The sequence below is a fragment of the Tachyglossus aculeatus genome, chromosome 5 (genome assembly GCF_015852505.1).
Source record: "Tachyglossus aculeatus isolate mTacAcu1 chromosome 5, mTacAcu1.pri, whole genome shotgun sequence".
NCBI lineage: Eukaryota > Metazoa > Chordata > Mammalia > Monotremata > Tachyglossidae > Tachyglossus > Tachyglossus aculeatus.
In genome coordinates this window covers 88,900,271-88,924,999 of record NC_052070.1, presented here as the reverse complement: position 1 = coordinate 88,924,999, position 24,729 = coordinate 88,900,271, and the positions used below count along the sequence as shown (strand labels likewise).

Here is a 24,729-nt window from a genome sequence, read left to right as displayed (position 1 = left end):
CAATGAGCTTACAGTCTAGAGGGGGATACAGACATTAATATCAATCAATAAATTACAGACATATAAATAAGTGCTATGGGGCCAGGAAAAGGGGCGATGAATAAAGGGAGCAAGTCAGGGTGACGCAGGAGGGAGTGGAAGAAGGTAAAGGAGGGCTTAGGGAAGGTCTCTTGGAGATGTGGCTTTGAAGACTTTGAAGTTGGGGAGAGTAATTGCTTAGCGAATATGAGGAGAGAGGGTGCTCCAGGCCTGAGGAAGGATGTGGGCGAGAGGTAAGCAGGAAGATAGATGAGATCAAGGTACCCTGAAAAGGTTAACACTAGAGGAGTGAAGTGTGCGGCCTGGGTTGTATTAGGAGAGTAGTGAGCTGAAGTAAGCGGGAGCAAGGCGATTGAGTGCTTTAAAGCCAAGAGTGAAGAGTTTTTGTTTGATGTGGAGGTGGATGGCCACCCACTGGAGTTTCTTGAGGAGTGGGGAAAGATGGTTTGAACGTTTTTGTAGAAAAATGATCAGGGCAGCAGAGTGAAGTATGGACTGGAGTAGGGAGAGACAGGACAGGAGAGAAGGTCAGCAAGGAGGCTAATAACAGTAATCAAGGCAGGATATGAAAAATGACTGATAAGCAACGTGGTGTAGTGAATAGAACATGGGCCTATGTATATGTATATATGTATATATATGTTTGTACATATTTATTACTCTATTTTACTTGTACATATCTATACTATTTATTTTATTTTGTTAGTATGTTTGGTTTTGTTCTCTGTCTCCCCCTTTTAGACTGTGAGCCCACTGTTGGGTAGGGACTGTCTCTATATGTTGCCAACTTGTACGTCCCAACCGCTTAGTACAGTGCTCTGCACACAGTAAGCGCTCAATAAATACGATTGGTTGATTGATTGATGGGCCTGGAAGTCAGAAGGTCATGGGTTCTAATTCCGCTCCACCACTTGTATGCTGTGTGGTGTTGGGTAAGTCACTTCACTTTTCTGTGCCTCAGTTTACCTGATCTGTAAAATGGGATTGATACTGTGAGTCCCATGTGGAACAGGGACTGTATCCAACCTGATTTGCTTGTTGTATTCACCCCAGCGCCTAATACAATGCCTGGTGCATAGTAAGTGCTTAATAAGTACCACCATTATTAGTATTATTATTAACGTGGTAGTAGTTTGGGTGGAGAGATAAATGGTGGATTTAGCAATGTTGTGAAGGTGGAACAGACAGGATTTTATGATGGATTTATTTTATTTTGTTAGTATGTTTGTTTTTGTTCTCTGTCTCCCCCTTTTAGACTGTGAGCCCACTGTTGGGTAGGGACTGTCTCCATATGTTGCCAACTTGTACTTCCCAAGTGCTTAGTACAGTGCTCTGCACATAGTAAGCGCTCAATAAATATGATTGATGATGATGGATTGAATATGTGGGTTAAAATGAGAGCGAGGACTCAAGGACTATGTCAAGGTTATGAGCCTGTGAGACAGGAAGGGTGGAGGGCCATCTACAGTGATGGGAAAGTCATGGGGAGGATGGGGTTGGGGTGGGAAGATAAGTTCTGTTTTAAACATATTAACTTTGAGGTGATGGGAGGACATCCAAGTAGAGAGTTCCTCTAACGCCAATCCCTTGATCTCATCTCACTACTGACCCTCCCTTTGGCCTGGAACTTCCTTCCCTATCATATAGGGCAGGCCATCACTCTCTCCACCTTCAAAGTCCAATTAAAATCACATCTGCTCCAAGGCCATCATCCCCACAGCACTTCTGTACATATCTGTAATTTATTTTAATGTCTGCTTCCCCTGTGAGCTCCTTGAAGGCAGGGATTGTGTTGGTTTACTCTACTGTATCCTCCCAAGTGTGTAATAGAGTGCTCTGCACATAGTAACAGTGCAATAAATACCTTGGAATGACTGATTGTTTACAAATCTCAGTGTTGGGTCAGGGTTCTTAACAGGAGACAACACTACATCACCCACAGTCCCTGTTAAGCAAGTCACCACTGTGGTCAGAACCAGGAAGAATGACAGAGAAAACCTAGTCTGGGGTGTACCGGGGGAGATCTCCTAGCAGGGAAAGATAAGCAATTACATCACCTTCCCAGCCTCTTTCTCAAGTCATGCGACACTGAGGAAATGCCTCAAGACTTCAGAATGCCCCAGAATAAGAAGACTAATTTTGGAAACTCAGTCAGAATCTACCTGGACTGACTAGGAAAGGACAGGATTAAAGGCATGATTTTTTTTAACTGAATGTCAATACAAAACAAATGCAAGTAGCAAAATCAAGACCAGTAACCAGTGTTTACAGACCTTATAATACTGCGTGAGCTTGTAGAGAGAGCCCAGGAGCCACTATACGTGGGTTAATCATTCAGTGGTATTTACTGACTTCTCACCATTCATCACCTGAGAGCATACAATAAAGTAGAAGTGACCCCTGCCCTCAGGAAGCTAGCAGGGAAGATGACAAAATAATAAAGTACGGGTAGAGGAGAAGCAACACTGTATAAGTGCTGTGGCTTTAAAGCACTCAGTCACCTTTGTCCCCTCAATTAATCATTCATATTTATTGAGTGCTTATTATGTGCGGAGCACTGTACTAAGCACTTGGGAGAGCACAATATGCCTCTTTGCTTTCCTATTATAACACTGCCCTCACACTTCGCTCCTCTAACGCCAACCTACTCACTGTACCTTGATCTTATCTATCTCACTGTCAAACTCTCATCCACATCCTGCCTCTGGCCTGGAATACCCTCCCTCTTCATATCCAAAAGACAATTACTCTCCTCACCTTCAAAGCCTTATTGAAGGTACATTTTCTCCAAGAGGCCTTCCCTGATAAAGCCTTCATTTCCCCATCTCCCACTTTCCTTCTGCATCACCCTGATTTGCTACGTTTATTCAACCTCCCTCCCCCAACCCCAACCCAAGCTCCACAGCACTTACATAGATATCCGTAATTTATGTATAATAATGTCTGTCTCCCCCTCTAGATTGCTAGCTTCTTGTGGGCCGGAATGTGTCTACCAACTCTGTTATATTGTTATATTGTACTGTCCCAAGTACTTAGTACAGTGCTCTGCACACACTAAATAGGATTGACTGACTGGGTGGATGTAGGGTGAGAACGTAAGTGCTTAGGAGATAGAACTAAGTGCATCGGTGATGCAGGAATATAAAGGGAGGATATGAGGAATTAGTTAGGGAGGAGATGAAGTTTTAGTAGATTTAGTGGATTCTGAACATGAGGATAGTGGTGGTCTGTCAGATGACTATTATTAACACATTTAATAAATAATAATAATTATTATTATGGTATTTGTTAAGTGCTTACTATGTTCCAGGCACTGTTCTAAGCAATGGGGTGGATTCAAGCAAATTGGATTGGACACAGTCCCTGTCCCACGTGGGGCTCACAGTCTCAATCCCCATTTTACAGATGAGGTAACCGAGGCCCAGAGAACTGAAGTGACTTGCCCAAGGTCACACATCAGACAAATGACAGAGCAGGGATTAGAATGCATGAACTTCTGAGTCCCAGGCCCACGCTGTATCCACTCCACCATGCTGCTTCTCATTTGTTGAGCACTTCCTATATGTTAGGCACTGTTATGAGCACTGCTGAAGATATAATGCAAACAGATCTGACACAATTTCTGTCCCACATGTGGCTCACAGTCTAAGTAGGAGGGAAGACAAGTATTGAATCCCTAATGTACAGATGAGGAAATGAGGCATAGAACAGTTAAGTGACTTTTCCAAGGTCACACAGCAGGTACATGGCAGAGGATGGATTAGAACCGAGGTCTTCTGAATCCTAAGTCTGTGCTTTTTCCACTAGGCCTTGCTACTTCTCAGGAATGAAGGGGGAGGGATTTCTAGGTACCTGCACCTGTCCCTGGCTTGCAGTAGGTCTTTGGGCTAGTTGCTTAACTTTTTTGGGGGTATGCATTTTTTATGGTATTTGTTAAGCACTTATTATGTGCCAGGCACTTCATTAAGTGCTGGGGTTGATACAACCTAATCAGGTTGGACATAGTCCATGTCCCTCATGAGGCTCACAGACTAAATCCCCATTTTACAGATGAGGTAACTGAGGCACAGAGAAGTGAAGTGACTTGCCCAGGGTTACACAGCAGACAAGTGGAGGACCTGGCATAGAACCCAAGTCCTTCTGACTCTCAGGACTGTGCTTTTTCCACTAGGCCATGCTGGTTCTCTGCTTCTATGTTTTAGTTTCTCATCTGTAAAATGGGTATAATAATACCCTGAGATTACAATCAGATCACTGATGGGAAATAAAAACTCTAAATAAATTCAAGGTATAATTTTTCAACCTGAGTAGTCCTGAGCTTTGGCGGCTTCTGAAACAGTTTGGTTGCTCCAATAAGTTTATAGAGAGACTCTGATAAAGGGCTAGACCCTAGGCTCCCTGCTCCTTGAAGACAGAGAACATATCCTCTTTAAAGCACTTGGTCCAGTGTTCTGCACACAGTAGGTGTTCAATAAATACAGTTGATTGATTGATAGATCCTAAGATGATTCAGATTCTAAGATGTTCAGACCATGTTTCCCCACTCCTCGAGAAAATCCTCAAGTGGTTGGCCATCCACCTTCACATCAAACAAAAACTCACCATTGGCTTTAAAGCACTTAATCACCTTGCCCCCTCCTACCTCACCACTCTACTCTCCTGCTATAACACAGCCCACACATTTTATTCCTCTAATGCCAAACTTCTCTCTGGACCTTGACCCAATCTCAATCCACCATGGAGTAAAGTAGGACTGCATACTCAGTTCTGCTATGATCACTTTTCCTTTCAGCCTTGCTGATCCACACAAAAGGCACCAGGAAGCCAATATCACACTGTAATTCCAATCCTCTGCAAAACTCTTCCAATCAATCAATCATATTTATTGAGTGTTTACTGTGTGCACTGTAGTAAGCAGTGGGGAAAGTACAATATAAAAGAGATGGTAGACATGCTCCCTGCCCACAGTGAGCAGAGGTTGCACTCCCTAGGGAAAGACAGTCAATATGAATAATTGAAATTATGGATATGTCCCTGAGTGCTATGGGGCTGAGGGAGGGTGAATAAAGTTATAAATCCTACTGCAAGGGTGGCCCACAAGGTAATGGGGGAAGTGAAAATGAGGGCTTAGTCAGGAAAGACTCTTGGAGGAGATGTATGTTTAATAAGGCTTTGAAGGTGGGAAGAGTGAATGACCATTGATATGAAAAGGGAGGGAGTTCCAGTCCAGAGGCAGGATGTGGGTGAGGGACTGGTGGTGAGACAAATGAAATTGAGGTACAGTTAGTAGGTTAGAATTAGATGAGCAAAGTGTGAGGGTTGTGTGCTAGTAGGAAATCAGGGAGGTGAGAAGCAGTGTGGCTCAGTGGAAAGAGCATGGGCTTTTGAGTCAGAGGTCATGGGTTCAAATTCCGGCTCCACCACTTGTCATCTGTGTGACTTTGGGTGAGTTAATTAACTTCTCTGTGCCTCATTTACCTCATCTGTAAAATGGGGATTAAGGCTGTGAGCCCCCTGTGGGACAACTTGATCACCTTGTAACCTCCCCAGCGCTTAGAACAGTGCTTTACACATAGTAAGCACTTAATAAATGCCGTCATTATTATTAAGATAGAAGTGGGCAAGGGGATTGAGTATTTTAAAGCCTATGGTAAGGAGTTTCTGTTTGACAAGGAGGTGGATGGGCAACCACTGGAGGTTCTTGAGGAGTGGGGAAACATGGACTGAAAGGTTTTGTAGAAAAATGATCTGGGCAGCAGAGTGAAGTTTGAACTGGAGTGGGGAGAGGCAGGAGGCAGGGAGGTCAACAGGAAGGCTGATGCAGTAATCAAGGCGGGATAGGGTACGTGCTTGGATTAACATGGTAACAGTTTACATGGAGAGGAAAGAGTGGATTTTAGTGATGTTGTGAAGGTTGAACTGACAGGATATGGTGACAGAATATGTGGGTTGAATGAGAGAGATGAGTTGAGGATAAGCACATGAAAAGCAGTGTGGCTCAGTGTAAAGAGCATGGGCTTTGGAGTCAGAGGTCATGGGTTCAAATCCCAACTCTGCCAACTGTCAGCTGTGTGACTTTGGGCAAGTCACTTAATTTCTCTGTGCCTCAGTTACCTCATCTATAAAATGGGGATTAAAACTGTGAGCCCCCCGAGGGACAACCTGATTACCTTGTAACCTCCCCAGCGCTTAGAACAGTGCTTTGCACATAGTAAGCGCTTAGCAAATACCATTATTATTATTATTATTATAGGCAAAAGTTACAGGCTTGTGAGACAGGGAGGTTGGTAGTACTGTCTACCGTGATAGGAAAGTGATGGGGAGGACAAGGATTGGGCAGGAATATAAGGAATTCTGTTTGGGCATATTTAGTTTGAGTTTCTAAATATAAATATGGGACTGTGGAGAAGGAGAGAGATCAGGGTTGGAGAAGTAGGCTTGGGAGTTATCTGCATAGAGGTGGTAGTTGAAGACATGGGCATGAACAAATTGTCCAAGGGAATGGGTGAAGATGGAGAATAGAAAGGGACCCAGAACTGAGTTTCGAGGCACTCCTATAATTAGGGTGTGGGAAGCAGAGGAGGAGCCTGCAAGAGAGGCTGAGAAGGAGTGTCTACAGAGGAGAAGCAGCGTGGCTCAGTGGAAAGAGCACGGGCTTTGAAGTCAGAGGTCATGGGTTCAAATCCCAGCTCCGCCAGTTTTCAGCTGTGTGACTTCGGGCAAGTCACTTCACTTCTCTGTGCCTCAGTTACCTCATCTGTAAAATGGGGATTAAAACTGTGAGCCCCCCAGGAGACAACCTGATCACCTTGTAACCTCCCCAGCGCTTAGAACAGTGTTTTGAACATAGTAAGTGCTTAACAAATACCATTATTATTATTATTATTCTCTGTGCCTCAATTCCCTCATCTGAAAAATGGAGATTCAATGCCTGTTCTTCCTTGTACTTAGATTTTGAGCCCCATGTGGAACCTGATTATCTTGTATCTACCCCAGTGCTTAGTACAATGCTTGACACATAGTAAGTGCTTAACAAATACCACAATAATTATAATTATTATTGTTAGATATGACCAAGGAGAAAAAAATTAATTGGCATAAGCCTCCTGGAGAAGGTAGGATTTCAGAAGGCCTGTGGAGAAAGGGTGAAATGAGGACCGGCAGACTAGAAGATGGAGAGATTTCCAGGCAGGAAGAAGAGTATGAGCCTGGGACCCCACAGAGAAGCGGGCTGGGAATGAGATATCGAGATTAGGTATCAGTCCACACCTAATAAACCCTATGCTGAACCAAGAACCTTGTATCTGAACCCAGAGAGTGTGACAAGGAGGTAGAAGAATGAATCAAAAAAGCTAGCATATCTTCCAGGAGACTAAGTGACAGCACATGATATCCAAATTAGTTTCCAGATTCACACCAAGCCAAAGATGCATAAAGCAGTGATGACGCCTGGACTCTTTTATGGTCGTGAGACCTGGAACTACAACAGATATCACATTTTGACCTTCTAGATTAACTCCACCTCCACTGCTACCTAAGTGCAGTATGTAACATCGAGTAGCAAAGCGGAATCACAAAAAAATGAACGCCTGAAAAACAGACTACCAGCATCAGAACATTATTTGAGAAGCAGCATGGCCAAGTGGAAAGAGCACGGGCCTGGGAATCCTAGGACTTTCATTCAATTGTATTTATTGAGTGCTTACTGTGTGCAGAGCACTATACTAAGTGCTTAGGTTCTAATCAAAGCTCTGCCAGTTGTCCACAGTGTTACCTTGGGCAAGTGACAACTTCTCCATACCTCAATTTCACCAACTTAAAATGGGGATTTAATACCTGTTCTCCTACTTACTTAGACTGTGAGCCCCGTGTGGGACAGGGACTCTGTCAGACCTGATTAATTTTTATCTATTCCAACGCTTAGCATAACAAATACCATATAAAGAGCAAAAAAAAGTCACAGCGACATTAGGGGCAACATGCAAGGAGGATGGATGGTGTCAAAAAACCAAAATAGCTGCTCTATTGGTGAGCTGAAATAAGGGAATTCATTCAATTGTATCTACTGAGTGCTTACTGTGTGCAACAGGGTGGACAGAAGTAGTGTTTCAAAGATCATGGAAGCCAAACCCAAAAAAGATGAGGCTTGGAGTCAGTCAGTCATTAGTATTTAACCCACCATTAGTGTATGAGCACTTACTCTGTGCATACACTGTACCAAGTGCTTGGGTGAGCACAATAGAGTTAGTGGACACAATCCCCGTCCTCAAAGAATTTATAATCTAGTAATGCAGATGGACATTAAAATAAATTATAGGTAGGGGGAACAACTGAGTATAAAGGTGAGAACTTAGTGCTGTGGGAGAGCACTTTTGCTCTTTCATTCTGATGACTTGACACCTGTCCATATGTTTTGTTTTGTTGTCTGTCTTCCCCCTCTAGACTGTGAGCCCGTTGTTGGGCAGGGACCATCTCTATATGTTGTCAACTTGTACTTCCCAAATGTTTAGTACAGTGCTCTGCACACAGTAAGCACTCAATAAATACGATTAAGTGAATGAATGAATGAATGAATGAGAGAGGGAGGCCAGTCTCCTTCAGTAGTACTCTCATGAGATGATGGAAGTTTGAACCAGGGTGGTGTTAACATTGGCAATTCTAGCACAGGGGTAGGCAGTCTTTTTGTGGGAGAGCTAAAGTGAAACCTTTGAGCAGTTGGTGTGCAAAGAGTCAATCATATAATTTACACACACATTAGTTTGGTTCACTCTTTTCAGATCTTTGGCCCTGACCCTGGGTGGTGGTGGCGGTTTATAATGCCTCCCTCCCACTCCATCCCCTTATGGTAATGGTTAGGCTGAATAAGTCTACTTCCCCAACCTCTAGAGAACTGGGGTTACTCAGTTTTATGAGCCTTCCACATGAGACATGATGCCATTATGTTATGATATCATTGTGCTGTGTGGCTGCTTAATACCAATAGCTGTTGCTGCCAGGAAGGAAGGGGGTGGAGGAGGCAAATATAGAGAGGGATAGAAAAGTGGAAAAGTGACATAAGAAAGGGGTGATGAAGTGCACTGACTCTGACAGGGTAGTTTGGGAGCCATCCACATAATGTTGATAGCTGAAACCATTTTTTTTTTCTAGTATTTTTTAAGGCCCTATTATGTGTCTAAGCTTTGAAGGAGATACGAGTAGATTAGGTTGGACACAGTCCCTGTATTGCATGGGGCTAACAATCTAAGTAAACCATGAGAACACATAAGCTCAAGTGGGTGAGTGAAGCACCTAGAAAACTCATAATTAAGCCTTGAGGGCCACCAGCTTCTAAAGGTTTAGGAGAGGTTGCAGATTCAACAAAGGAGAATAACAATAATAAGAATAGGGAATGAATTTGTACTTCCCAAGTGCTTAGTGCAGTGCTCTGCACACAGTAAGCACTCAATAAATACGATTGAATGAATGACTGAATGAATTTGTTATTGTTTATTTGTTAAGTGTTTAGTTGTGTCAAAAACTCTACACAAGGTAATTAAATTAAAACAGTCCCTGGCCCACCTAGGGCTCACATTCTAAAAGAGATGAAGTCTGGGTATATTGTCTTCAATTTCACAAATGAGGAAACTGAGGCACAGATAAATCAACTCACTTGCCCAAGGCCACACAGCAGACAAATGGCAGAGCCAGGATTAAGACCCAGGTCTTCCAACTCCTAGGCCCGTGCTCTTTAAAAAGAAAACTGAGATGCTGCTGTCAGAGAGGAAGGAAGAGAACCAGGCAAGTCCTGAATCAGTAAAACCAAGCTGGAAAGGGTTTTTAGGAAGAGGTGTTTGGTCTACAGTATGAAAGGCAACTAAGAGGTGGAAGAGGACTAGGATTATAGACATTAAGATTAGGGAGATCTTACTGGAAGCCTTGGGTGACTTCAGTCTCAGTAGGGTGACGAGAGTTGTAGGGAGGATGTATAGATAGTAGGTATATATAACCCATTCAAGGAGGCCGGGAAGAGACAAATTTGCTCTGAGTTGATGGGACATAGGGCAAGTGCAGATTTGGGCTAGAAGGCCCTGGGGCTAACTCTGTCTTCACTGGGAGGCTGACAATAGTAGAAAGGCTAAGATCACCCTTGAGGGATCCAACACTCCACTCATTCTTCCCTTCTCATTTTAAGAATACACCTCCTCGCTTCCCCACCACTATCTCCCTGTGACCACTTCTGCTTCTGTGAAAAATTTTTTCCCATGAGAAGAAATGAAATTATTTTCCTCTCAGAAGCAGAAGTGGTTACAAAAAGGTGTGTATGTGTGTGTGAGTGTGTTGTGAGATGGTGAAGAAGTTGGGGTGGCGAGGATGGGGAGAGGTTAAGAAACTGGTTATGAAAGTGGGAAGAAAGGACTGAAACTCAGAGCTGCTTTGTGAATACTATTGCAGATAAGCTAGACTGTTTACTAATTAGATTGTTTATTTCACCTGGGCCATGCCCCAAAAGTGACCTTAATGAGAATGAAGTTGCAGGGCATTAGCATTAGCATTTGAGTCCAAGCCATCTTATCCCAAAGTATCAATACAAAAATATCAATCAATGATATTTTTTGAGTGATTGCTCTGTACAGACCACTGTATTAAGTACTTGGGAAGGTACAATTCAATAGAGTTAGAAAGTCTACAAGGAAATACAGACATTAAAATAGATTCAGAAAGGGGAAATAGAGGAGTATAAGGGTATGGACATTAGTTCTGTAAGGCTAGGATAAGTATCAACATGCTTAAGGGGTACAAAGCTAAGTTCATGGGTGATACAGAAGGGAGAGCTCAGATGGTGAAGTGAGGGTTTAGTGAGGGAAGACCTCTTGGAGGAGATGTGATTTTAGAAGGCCTCTGAAGGTCGGTAAAATGCGGTCTCTCAGATATTAAGGGTGAGCAGTTTAAGTTACGGGGTGGCTGTGGGCAGGGTGTCAGTTGACCTCGTTTCCTTGCCCATTCATTCATTCATTCAATCGTATTTATCGAGTACTTACTGTGTGCGGAGCACTGTACTAAGCGCTTGGGAAGTACAAGTTGGCAACATATAGAGACGGTCCCTACCCAACAGCGGGCTCACAGTCTAGAAGCAGCAGGCTCACAGTCTAGAAGTGAAGGTGCAATTTTCAACAGCAGAACACTAGATTTTTTAGTTCCAGGAGACACTAACCTAATTTTTAAAAATAGAAGCACAAACAACGTTGTAAAATAATTTCCAAATTAAACCATCTTGCAATATCTCAGAACAAACTTAGAGCCTATTCATTCATTCATTCATTCAATCGTATTTATTGAGCACTTACTGTGTGCAGAGCACTGTACTAAGCGCTTGGGAAGTACAAGTTGGGAACATATAGAGACAGTCCCTACCCAACAGCGGGCTCCCAGTCTAGAAGGGGGAGACAGACAACAAAACAAAACATATTAACAAAATAAAATAAATAGAATAAATATGTACAAATAAAATAAATAGAGTAATAAATACGTACAAACATATATACATGTATACAGCCTACCTGTTTGGATAGAGATTCTTCCTACAACACAATAATTTTGGTTCTGCCAACTCCGTATTATCCCTAAATCATGTTGTTAACAACTGTTTCAGTGGGATTTAAGAGGCCAAAGGTAAGATGTTTCAAAAAAAATTAAAACAGCTTCCATCACACGTGACAAAATTGAAGGTTGAAGGGGCAAATCTGAAGTTTTATCTTAGACATAAAATAATAAGTTTTATAAGGCTAAAACTTGAAGTGAACTATTGTACTTCATTTGTTTCTCTGACATTCTTCCTACACTCATTAGCATTATCACTTCACAGGAACCAATTTGCACTTTCTAATTTTCAAAAGCTGTGATTCGTTCTGATTATAGTGTTGCTACAGATGCTGTCACTGCTAGAAGCAGCATTCCGGGAAGAACTGCATCTCTTTACACCAATTCACACCCATTTTCCTGTCTTCTTCCATCGTGACATATTCAAATTATGCAATGAAAGCACATGTTTTAGCAAAAATGACTGGATGGAAATACAATAATGGTTATGATAAGTACTACCAAGGGAGTGAATTAACTAAAATGGGAAGGGTCTCTTTACAGGCTGTAAGATCAGATAATTTGGGAGGGAGGGAATATTAATGGAAAGTACTTTGCCTCATGTTGTTTGATTTTGAACTCTGGGAACAAGAAGCAGGAGGAACATCCTATTTAAGGGAACTGTTGGCCACAGCAAATATCACTTTAATTTTCCTTGGGGGAAAAACACCAGCATTCATCCACTAATGATATGACTTTAGACAAATGTATGTTTCATGATGTTCCTTTCAGAAACAAATCTTGATTAAAGTATGTACAAGTAAAATGATTTATAGCCCTTAAGGAACCAAGCCATAAAACTATTTTGATTTTGGGCCAATCTCATAGCATCAACCACCAACAGTCAACAGTTTTTTGTTTGACCATTAAAAAACGAACAAAGGATGCATTGTATAATTTAATCAATTTTTATGGTATGTATTAAGTACTTATATGTATTAAGTACTTACGATGTGCCAAACAGTGTTCTAAACACCGGGGTACTAATCAAGTTGGACACAGTCCCTGTTCCCACATGGGGCTCACAGTCTTAATCCCCATTTTACGGATGAGGTAACTGAGGCACAGAGAAGTGAAGTGCCCAAGGTCACATAGCAGACAAGTGGTTGGAGCCAGGATTAGAACCCACATCCTTCTGACTCCCAGGCACATGCTCTATCCACTAGGTCACACTGCTTTTCAGATCATAATCTCCCAGATTTGGAAATATATTTAAGTGTCAGAATTCAGTGATTGCTTTCAACTCTTTCCCTGAGGGAAGTTCCTGGGTTTTGGTGAGATTTGCTAGGGACAGGCTGGCAAGTAGCAAAGCAGCGTAGCCTAGTGGAAAGAGCACAGACTTGGAAGTCAGGGGACCTGGGTTCTAATCTTGGCTCTGCTATTTGTCTGCTTGTCTGCTTAAGCACTTAGCACAGTGCTCGATATTGCAAGTGCTCAATAAATACCATTAATGATAATGATTTTATGTGAACTTGGGCAAATCACTTAGCTTCTCTGTGCCTCAGTTACTTCATCTACAAAATGGGGATTAACACTGTAAACCCCATGTGGGGACATGGATTGTGTTTAACCTGATATCTAGAATCTACCCCAGCACTTGTACAGTGCCTGGCACATTGTAAGCGTTTAACATATACTATTAAATGAAAGTGGCCTCTTTAGTCTTCCGACTAGTGGCCAATTCAAAGAAGTTGCTAATTATAAAAATGATTTGTAATTATCCTGTTATGTCTTCAAAAGTGTGCACAGTTGTCAGTGAATACAAATTTCTATAATACATAACTCAAGGACTTTTGGTGATCCTTTGAGTCTGTTGCATTGGGAGAGTTCCTTGGAGGATTGGAGTTACACTGATATGAACTTCAAACTTCCTTGCTGTATCCTCATCGTGGCTTAGTAAAATAGATTAGATGGGTCCAGACCAAGTAACCAGTTCTCCTTTACCTCATTACTGATGGGGAAAGGATCAGTCAAGACCCCTTTCCAATTCTGATTCAGCCAGCTATGTCAAGGAGTAACATTAGACTCTTGATCAGTTTTTCAACCTTTGTGTTGGGCTAGAACTAGCTCCTTTACAAATATTGGACAGGAACTCCTTCTGAGGAACAGCATGGTCTAGTGGAAAGAGCAAAGGCCTAGGAGTCAGAGGACTAGGGTTCTATTCCTGGCTCCACACCTCGACTCCACTCTCTCGTTCACCCCTCACATCCAAGCCGTCACCAAAACTTGCCGGTCTCAGCTCCGCAACATTGCCAAGATCCGCCCTTTCCTCTCCATCGACACTGCTACCCTTCTCGTTCAAGCTCTCATCCTATTCCATCTGGACTACTGCATCAGCCTTCTCTCTGATCTCCCATCCTCGTGTCTCTTCCCACTTCAATCCATACTTCATTCTGCTGCCCGGATTGTCTTTGTCCAGAAACGCTCTGGGCATGTTACTCCCCTCCTCAAAAATCTCCAGTGGCTACCAATCAATCTGCGCATCAGGCAGAAACTCCTCACCCTGGGCTTCAAGGCTGTCCATCACCTCGCCCCCTCCTACCTCACCTCCCTTCTCTCCTTCTACAGCCCACCCCGCACCCTCTGCTCCTCTGCCGCTAATCTCCTCAGCGTACCTCGTTCTCGCCTGTCCCGCCATCGACCCCCGGCCCTCGTTATCCCCCGGGCGTGGAATGCCCTGCCTCTGCCCATCCGCCAAGCTAGCTCTCTTTCTCCCTTCAAGGCCCTACTGAGAGCTCACCTACTCCAGGAGGCCTTCCCAGACTGAGCCCCTTCCTTCCTCTCCCCCTCACCCCCCTCTCCATCCCCCCATCTTACCTCCTTCCCTTCCCCACTGCATCTGTATATATGTATATATGTTTGTACATATTCGTTACTCTATTTATTTATTTTACTTGTACATATCTATTCTATTTATTTTATTTTGTTAGTATGTTTGGTTTTGTTCTCTGTCTCCCCCTTTTAGACTGTGAGCCCACTGTTGGGTAGGGACTGTCTCTATATGTTGCCAACTTGTATTTCCCAAGTGCTTAGTACAGTGCTCTGCACACAGTAAGCGCTCAATAAATATGATTGATGATGATGATGATGATGAACCTGGGCAAGTCCCAACTTGTCTGTGTCTCAGTTTCTTCATCAGTAAAATGGGATTACCTTTTCTCCCTCCTATTCAGACTGTGAGCCCTGTGCGGGGAAGAGATTGTGTCCAGTCTGCAAATACTGTATCTACCCCATCAGCGCTTAGCACATATTAAGTGTTTAAACATACACAGTTAAGTATAGGTCCGTGTTCCCAAATGGGTTTCATTAAGGTCAAAAGAAACAAGACAGGTCTTCTGGATTAATTCTGTATGTGTTATTGACTGAGCCTATATTTGCTGCCTCCTCACCAGAAGGGAGCCCCAATATTGGCCTATGACCAAGAATATGTCAATAAATCAATCTATTTATTGTCTACTGAATGCAAAACATTGTACTAAATGTTTGGGAGAAAACAAAAGAAGCAAAACACACATTCTCTGCTCTTCTCCAAGAGGACTTCCCTGATTAAGTCCTCATTTAACCTACTTACTCTCCCTTGTACATCCCCTTGCACATGGCTCTGTACCCTTTAAGCACTTGATATTCATCCCACCCTAACCCCACAGCACTTACATACATATCCATAATGCATTTCATTGTCTGTTTTCTCCTATAGACTATAAGCTTCTTGAGGGCAGGGAACATGTCTACCAACTCTATTATACAGTACTCTCCCAAGCTCTCCACACAGTAAGCGCTCAGTAAATTCATTCATTCATTCATTTGTATTTATTGAGCGCTTAACTGTGTGCAGAACACTGTACTAAGCGCTTGGGAAGTACAAGTTGGCAACATATAGCGACGGTCCCTACCCAACAATGGGCTCACAGTCTAGAAGGGGGAGACAGACAACAGAACAAAACATATTAACAAAATAAAATAAATAGAATAGTAAATATGTACAAGTAAAATTAATAGAGTAATAAATCTGTACAGACATATATACAGGTGTTGTGGGGAGGGGAAGGAGGTGAGGGGGAAGGGGAGGCAGAGAGGAAGGAGGGGGCTCAGTCTGGGAAGGCCTCCTGGAGGAGGTGAGCTCTCAGTAGGGTTGATTGATCGATTGATCAAGGAGTTTACAATCTAATCAAAGAGTTCACATACAAACAATATTTTCAAATAGTGGGAACAGGAGGAAGAGCATGTATGGAATTGGTAGAGTATGAATATGTCAGCTTGAAATACAATAATCAAATGTAATAGTAATAATGGAATTTGTTAAGCACTCTTACTATGTGCCAACCATTGTACTGGGCTAGATATAGTACAATTAGATCTGACACAGTCTCTGTTCATTTGGGACTCACATATAAGTAAGAGGGAGAATAGGTATTAAATTCAATCATTCATTCATTCATTCATTCAATCATATTTATTGAGCAATTACTGAGTGCAGAGCACTGTACTAAGCACTTGGAAAGTACAATTTGGCAACAGATAGAGATAGTTCCTACCTAACAACAGGCTCACAGTCTAGAAGGGGGAGACAGACAACAAAACAAGTAGACAGTGTCAATACCATCAAAATAGATAAATAGAATTATAAATATATGCACATCATTAATAAAACAGAGTAATAAATATGTACAAATATACTCAAGTACTGTGGGGAGGGGAAGGGGGAAGGGCAGAGGGAGGGAGTGGGGGCAGTGGGGAGGGGAGGAGGGGCAGAGGAAAAAAGGGGGGCTCAGTCTGGGAAGGCCTCCTGGAGGAGGTGAGCTCTCAGTAGGGCTTTGAAATTCCCATTTTGCAGATGAAGAAGTTGAAACATCGAGAAGTTGGGACTTGCCCAAGGTCACACAGAAGGCAAGAATGGAGGCAGAATTAGAACCCAGGTCCTCAGACTCCCACGCCCATGCTCTTTCCACTAGGCCACTCTGCTTCTAATATGCAAAAGAACATACAAAACAAGTGTTGAGGATTGGCATCTATAGATATGTACTAAGGGTGGCTGTTGGGTTGAAAAGGCTTGACGGGTTGGAAATTAATTCAATCAACCAATCAGTAGCATTTATTGTACACTTACTGTGTGCAGAGCACTGTACTAAGTACTTGGGAGACTACAATAAAACAGAGTTGGTAGACACATTGCCTACCCACAGCGAGCTTACAATCTAGAGGGAGAAGGTTTCTTGGGGGAGGGCTTTGAAGATCAAATTTTTCTGGCAGATTTTGTGGGGAGAGAGTTCTAGGCCATGGGAACAGAGTGAGGGATCGGGGCACAGTAAGAAGGTGAGTTCAAGAAGAGCAACAAATGTGATCCTGGGATGTAATGAAAAGAACAGATCTGAGAGACGGCGGGAAGTTAGTAGACATCCCTGTAAGGAGTTTTTGCTTGATTCAGAATTTGCCCAAAATAACGCAGTTTAATACCAATCTTAAGGAAGAAAAGCATATTATTTCAGACAATTGCAGTGACCAATTGGCTGTCGCTGTTTCATCTCACTGTTGCCTCTTCCCCCACATCACCCTCCACCCCAAGCTGATTGGCCCATTACTTCGTCTGGTGAACTGCTGACCTTCTCACTGACCCACAAGCATGTGTAAGCAGATTCGTTTGCCTCATGATGAACCTCCATATCTGCTATGGCTGACCATTCCCACAAACTCCTTGTTAACCACAGCCCACGTAGGCCTGAAGTGGCCTCCTCCCTCATCTTTCTACCCTTCTTCTATCTAACCAATGCCTCTTCCCTTTCATCTACTTTTTTTTACCTTCTAACATCACCCCTCTTCAGGCAGTCCCCCTTAATCTGATTTTTTCCAGATAACTTCTCTATGATCACATAGAATGTAAGCATCGTAACTTCCTTATTTTATTATATTCTGCTGACACCCTTTTTTGGTGGTGCAAGGAGGTGGGGAGGAACTCTTGTTGGATGTTTGGTTTAAGAATCTATTGAATCCCTGTAGTTCTTTCATTCTTTTTGGCAAACCACAAACTGTATCTCTGCTATAAGCCTCGCTATAGTAAGCCCAAAACTCTCCAGGAGAAGGTATATGCGGTACATATTCCTGAAGCTGACTTTCATCAAGAAATTTTGTTTTACTTAGTGCTACAATGTCAACTAATTATCTGATTAGATTACATGCAATGAATGCAGTTCTTATTTTTTATGTCACCTGTTAAGTGCTTACTATGTGCCAGGCACTGTACTAACCGCTGGGGTAGATACAAGCTAATCAGGTTGGATACAGTCCATGTCCTACATGGGGCTCACGGTCTTAATTGCCCCCATTTTACAGATGAGGTAACTGAAGCATAGAGAAGTTAATTGACTTGCCTAAGGTCATGCAGCGGAAAAGTGGAGGAGCCGGAATTAGAACGCAAGCCCATGCTCTATCTACTAGGCCAAACTGTTTCTCACTGCTTCCTTGAGGCCTCCTCCAGGAGGCCTTCCCAGACAGAGCCCCCTTTTTTCTCTCCTCCCTCCCATCCCCCAGCCCTCCCTCCTTCCCCTCCCCACAGCAATCAATCAATCAATCAATCGTATTTATTGAGCGCTTACTGTGTGCAGAGCACTGTACTAAGCGCTTGGGAAGTACAAGTTGGCAACATATAGAGACAGTCCCTACCCAACAGTGGGCTCACAGTCCAGAAGGACCTGTATATATCTTTGTACAGATATATTACTCTATTTATTTACTTTTACATGTTTACTATTCTATTTATTTTGTTAATAATGTGCATCTAGCTTCGTGTTTATTTATTCTGATGACCTGACACCTGCCCACATGTTTTGTTTTGTTGTCTGTCTCCCCCTTCTAGACTGTGAGCCCGTTGCTGGGTAGGGACTGTCTCTGTTGCCAACTAGTACTTTCCAAGCGCTTAGTACAGTGCTCTGCATACAGTAAGCACTCAATAAATACGATTGAATGAATGAACGAACTACTCTTTCCATCACAGAATTCTTCTTATTAAGCAACTGCTATTTCCATTATGCACTTCTCATTAAACAACTGTTATTCCAAGGCATCCTGATGTAATGTTTCATGATAAAATTGTTATTTTATCATTGCTTAGCATATTTCTTTATGCTATGGTCTATACACTCCAAAGTTAAGTCCCACTAATCCTAGTCATCTTGTAAAGCTAACTGGGGTGAGGTAGGTGGTTTTTAGGAACAATTTTTCTGGCCTCCTGCCCCATTCAGTATGTGCCTAAATTCATCTGAGCGGACACTCAGACGCTGAAAAATGCTAATCTGATTCTTCAGGCTGGAGGGGCCAGTGTTCCAGGCTGCCTATTTGCTAACAATTTTTTTTTAGACTCTCTCATTTTCAGGAGAACCATGCGTTTGAAACTCGGGGCTAGTAGTGGTGCAGTGTTGCCTAGTGGAAAGAGTATTAGTCTGAGAGTCAAAGGACCTTGGTTCTAATCCTGACTCTGCCACTTGCCAGCTGAGTGACCTTGGGCAAATCACTTAACTTCTCTGTGCATGAGACTTCTCTGTGCATCAATTTCTTCATTTGCAAAATAGGGATCAGTCAAAATGGGGCCCAGTCTGAGTCTCTTGTGTTTAATCCACCACTTGTACAATGCTTAGCACATAGTAATCACTTAACAAATACTATAGTTATCATTACTATCATTATTATTATTATTATTATTAACAACATATTGCCACCCAATCCACTTTTTAGTAGTACATGATGGGTTGAGGGGATTTAAAAAATTTTTTTTATAGTATTTGTTGAGTGCTTACTATGTGTCAATCACAGTATTAAATGCTGGGGTAGATATAAAATATTCATGTTGGATACAGTCTCTATCCCACATAGGTCTCACAGTCTTAATCCTCATTTTACAAATAAGATAACTGAAGCACAGAGAAGTTAAGTTACTTGCCCAAGGGAACACAGCAGACAAGTAGTGGTGCTGGGATTAGAACCCATGTCCCCTGACTCCCAGGCTTGGGCTCCTCTCACTTGGCCACACTGCTCCTCACTATAGTCTGAGACCAAAACCCAGAATCTCTCCACGCAACTTCAGCCACAGACCCTGCTCTTCCCTGTTCATGCTGATTATGAGGGTGGCATTCACTTCCACCCATGGAAACCCACACAGAATGCAGAGTGTAGTAATAGTAGTAATAATAATGTGGTATTTGTTAATCACTTACTATGTGCCAAGCACTGTACTAAGTGCTTTAGATCAATACAAGATACCCAGGTTGGACACAGTGAGTGCTACATAGAGCTTACGGTATAGGAAGGGGCTCACAGTCTAAGGGTAAATAGTAAGCAGCCACATTGCCTCCTGTGCAGGGGTTGCAAGTCTCTCAAAATCCTCCTCAAAACAAACTCACCTAAGTAGCACTCACCACACTGCCCGTCAGAGTTGTAATTCTTTATATTAAGGTCTGTCTCCCCCTCTAGACTTTAAATTCATGGACAGTCAGTCAGTCAATCGTATTTATTGAGTGCAGTGTGTGGCCAGCACTCAGTACAGTACTTGGCACATAATAAGAGCTTAACAAATACCATTATAATAATAATAAATAAATTATGGATATGTACAGAAGCACTGTGAGCCTGAGGGAGAGGTGAATAAAAAGGTGCAAATCCAAGTGCAAGAGCAGAGGGGAGTGGGAGAAGAAGAAATGAGGGCCTAGTTGGGAATGGCCTCTTGGAGGAGATGTGCCTTCAATTAGGTTTTGATGGTGGGGGAGTGGTCTACTATCAGATATGAAGAGGGAGGGCATTCCAGGCCAGAGGCATGATGAGAGTGAGAGATCAGCAGGGAGATCAAAGTACATTGAGAACGTTGGCATTAGAGGAGCAAAGTGTGCAGACCGGGATGCAGTAGGAAAGCAGTAATGTAAGGAAGGAGGAGACAACATGATTGCTTTAAAAATGAACTCAAATGCCTTTGAAATTAAGGAAGAATCAACAACGAACTCAAATGCCTTTGAAATCAAGGAAGAATCAACCAAATAAAATGAACAAAATGGTGTGCGATGTAACGTGGAGGTCCATATGTGAAGTATCTTCCCCTTGGTGATCCCATCAACTTGAATGATTCAAACACATGCCACCCCCTATTTTACTGAAATATCGCTCATGATGTAGCTATTAGTTTTACCGCGGTCAACTGGAAAGCACTTGAGATGCATGAGTCCATATCCCAATCCCACTTCTTATTTTCAGTATGGCTTTAGACCATCACTGGTTTAAGGGAAAGCCTCAGGACTGGGAATCTTGGTACCTGAGTTCAAGTTCCAGCTCCTCTACCAGCCCTCTCTGTAACCATCTCCGTAGGCCCCAGTTTCCTCATTTGTAAAAAAGAGATAAAATAGATTGTGAGCCCCATGAAAGTCAGGGACTGTGTCTGATCTATAACCTTGTAGTGACCCCAGCACTTAGCACATAGTAACCGCTTAAGAATTACCATAATAAAAAAATGTACCTTAGTTTCCTGACCTAAAGAAACATTCTTCACTGTGAGTGCCTGTTCACTGTTAAGGAAGGGAAGCTGTCTTGCCTTTGATCGTGGTAATACTCAGGGAGCTCAATTTTTCCTTGTGATCTATATGCAAAAGCAGTACAGTTCCTTTGTTTGCCAAGAATTTCTTCCCTATAAATCAATGGATTAATCAATCAATGGTATCATTATTGAGTGCTTATTCTGTGCAGAAAACTGTGCTAAGCACTTGGGAGAATAAGTACAACAGAGTTAATAGACACAGTCTTTGCCCTCAAGAAGTTTATGGTCTAGTAGGTAGACAGACATAGAAATACATAATAATAATAATGATGGTATTTTGTAAAGTGCTTACTACATGCGAAGCACTGTTCTAAGCGCTAGTGGGGAATACAAGGTGATCTGGTTGTCCCATGTGGGGCTCACAGTCTTCATCCCCATTTTAAAGATGAGGTAACTGAGGCACAGAGAAGTGAAGTGACTTGCCCAAAGTCACACAGCTGACGAGTGGCAGAGTTGGGATTAGACCCCATGACCTCTGACTCCCAAGCCCACATTCTTTCCACTGAGCCACGCTGCTTCTCTCATTACATTACATATAAATTACAGGTAGGGGTAGTGATAGAGTATATAGAGGGGAGAGCATCATAGTGTTTAAAGGATACAGATCCAAATGCATAGGTGACATAGAAGGAAGAGAGAATAGGGTTTAGAAATGAGAGTAGTCATAAAAGGCTTCTTGGAGGAGATACAATGTTAGTATGGTTTTGTAGATAAGAGGGGACGGGTCTGTCGAATATGAAGGAAAAGGGAGTTCAACCAGGAGGGAGAATGTGAGCAAGTGGTTGACAGCAAGAGGGATGATATCGAGGTTTTGTCTTGTCTTATGCTGTTGAGTCATCTCTGACCCATAGCGATGTCATGGACACACCTCTCCCAGAACGCTCCACCTCCATCTGCACTCATTCTGGTAGTGTATCCATAGAGTTTTCTTGGTAAAAATATGGAAGTTGTTTACCATTGCCTCCTTCTGCACAGTAAGCTCTACTCTCTCCCATGCCGCTGCTGCCCAGCACAGGTGAATTTTGAATTGTAGCAGATTGCCTTCCATTCGCTAGCCACTCGCCAAGCTAGGAATGGAATGGATATGCCTCTGTTTGACTTTCCATCCCATAGTCAAAACTGTTGGAGTACTGGAAACTCTCTAGATGTGACCCACCCCCCAGACTGTAAGCTTGTTGTGGGCAGGGAATGTATCTGTTTACTGTTGTAGTGTACTCTCTCAAGTGCTTAGTACAATGATCTGCATGCAGTAAGCACTCAATAAATATGACTGAATGAATGAAAGAACGATAATGCCAAGGTTATTGGCTTGTGAGACAAGAATGATGGTGGTGCTGTCTGTAGTGATGGGAAAGTCAGGAGGAGAACAGGGTTTGGGTGAGAAGATAAGGAGTTATGTTTTGGACCTGTTCAGTTTGTGATTACGGCAGGACATAATAATAATAATAATAATAATGATGGTATTTGTTAAGCGCCTACTATGTGCCAAGCACTGTTCTAAGCCCTGGGGGGGTGGGGTTACAAGGTGATCAGGTTGTCCCACGTGGGGCTCACAGTCTTCATCCCCATTTTACAGATGAGGTCACTGAGGCACAGAGAAGTGAAGTGACTGGCCCAGAGTCACACAGCTGACAAGTGGCAGAGCCGGGATTAGAACCCCTGACCTCTGACTCCCAAGCCCAGGATCTTGCCACTAAGCCATGCTGCTTCTCTAAGAAGCACATTTCTAGAAGGACAACCAAGAAGAGAAGTCTTGAAGGCAGGAGGAAATGCAAGACTGCAGAGGGAGAAAGATCAGGGCTTGAGAGGTAGATTTGGGAATCATTCACATAGAGGTGATACTTGAAGTCATGTGAGTGAATGAGTTCTCCAAGGGAGTGGGTGTAGTTGGAGAACTACAGCCACAGTTAAGGGGTGGGAGGCAGAGGAAGAGCCCACAAAAGAGACTGCGAGTGAGCTTCCAGAGAGATGGGAGGAGAACCAGGAGAGGACGGCATCACTGAAGCAGAGGTTGGATGATGTTTCTGGGAGAAGGGGGTGGTCAACAGTTTTGAAGGCAGCTGAGAGGTCAAGGAGGTTTAAGATGGAGTAAAGGCTATTTGATTTGGCAAGAAGGTGATCATTTGCAACCTTCGAGAGGGCAGTTTCTGCGGACCAGAGGGACAGAAAACAGACTGGAATGGGTCAAGGAAAGAATTGGAAGAGAGGACCTTGAGACAATGGATGTAGACAACTCACTCAAGGAGTTCAGAGAGGAATGGCAGGAGGGAGATGGGATGATAGCTGGAGGGAGCCGTGGGATATGACAAGTATCCCTCTCTTTCCTCCCAGATTCTTCAACAGTAACCAGATAAATCCTGGGCTGCTAAAGCAAGCTGTGTTCTACAATGCCTGCTCCAGGTTGTGACTGACATCACCACCTCCTGCATGCATGAATCTTTAAGGAGGAAAAGTCATTGGGAAGATGGCAGGGAGGCTGGAGAGCACAACTTGAAAAATGTGACGTGTATGTGGTTACCAGCTCTGCTTCTGACCATGATGCTAAAATAATCCTATGTCATTCAGGCTGCGCTTCCCCTTAGAGGTGTGATTGTATGTGCCTGCCTCTGTATGTGTGTGTGAGTGTGTGTGTTCAGGTTTGTGCAGGCGTGCACATGTATGTATGTGGTGGGGGTATTAATAATAATAATTATGGCATATGTTAAGCACTTACTATGTGCCAAGCACTGTTCTAAGCACTGGGGTAGATTCAATGGTTGGACACAATCCCCATTTTACAGATGAAGTAACTGAGGCACAGATAAATTAAGTGACTTGCTGAAGGCCACACAGCAGACAAGTGGTGGAGCCAGGATTGGAACCCGCAACCTCTGACTCCCAAGTTCTTGCTCTTGCCACTATGCCATGATGCTTCTATTCCATACTCTCTACAGCATCCTTCTGCTTTACTGTAGACTAGGCCTCTCTGTGGCAGGGTAATCTTAACTTCTGAGTAATTATGTTTCTGAGATGTACAGCAAATGCCAAGAGAGGTTGAAAGTTTTGTCACTTACTTTGTTCTTTGATAATGTCCTTACAGAATAAATTCACACAGCATCTGCCTGGTTGAGTGAACCATCTCCCTGACTGTAGATGCTCTGGGAGACTTCTCACAATCCCTTCCAGATCTATGGCTCTGGGATTTCAACGGTTTCTGCACCATTTAATTTTTGGATTCATTGCGGTTTTGGTCCTGAACTTTCTCAGCTTTTCAGATGTTGAGAAGAAGAAATATTGTGAGAAATTTACAGAGGAGCCCAGGGGAAATGGGGTGGAGGTGGGTTGATTTCAGTATTTCTAGGGAGAGAGAGCACTTTAGAGGTGAAAAGTCCTACTGCACAAAATTGGGGTCAAGCAATTTTTTTTTTTAATGGTACTTGTTAAGCACTTACTCTGTACCAGACAGTGTACTCAGCATGAGGAAAGATACAAGATAATCAGACTGGACAAAGTCCTTGTCCTACATG

At 43.0% G+C, this 24,729-nt stretch overlaps 1 protein-coding gene across 1 annotated transcript in view; it reads left to right on the top strand.

The window, feature by feature from the left end:
• The window catches only part of LOC119928831 (ADAM DEC1-like), a 65,271-nt gene that overhangs the window by 16,061 nt on the left and 24,481 nt on the right, over window positions 1-24,729 (top strand). The window contains exons 2-3 of the mRNA XM_038747347.1: window positions 11,669-11,688; window positions 20,887-20,993. Coding sequence (XP_038603275.1) covers window positions 11,669-11,688; window positions 20,887-20,993 — 127 coding nt within the window. The remainder of the gene's footprint in view (window positions 1-11,668; window positions 11,689-20,886; window positions 20,994-24,729) is intronic.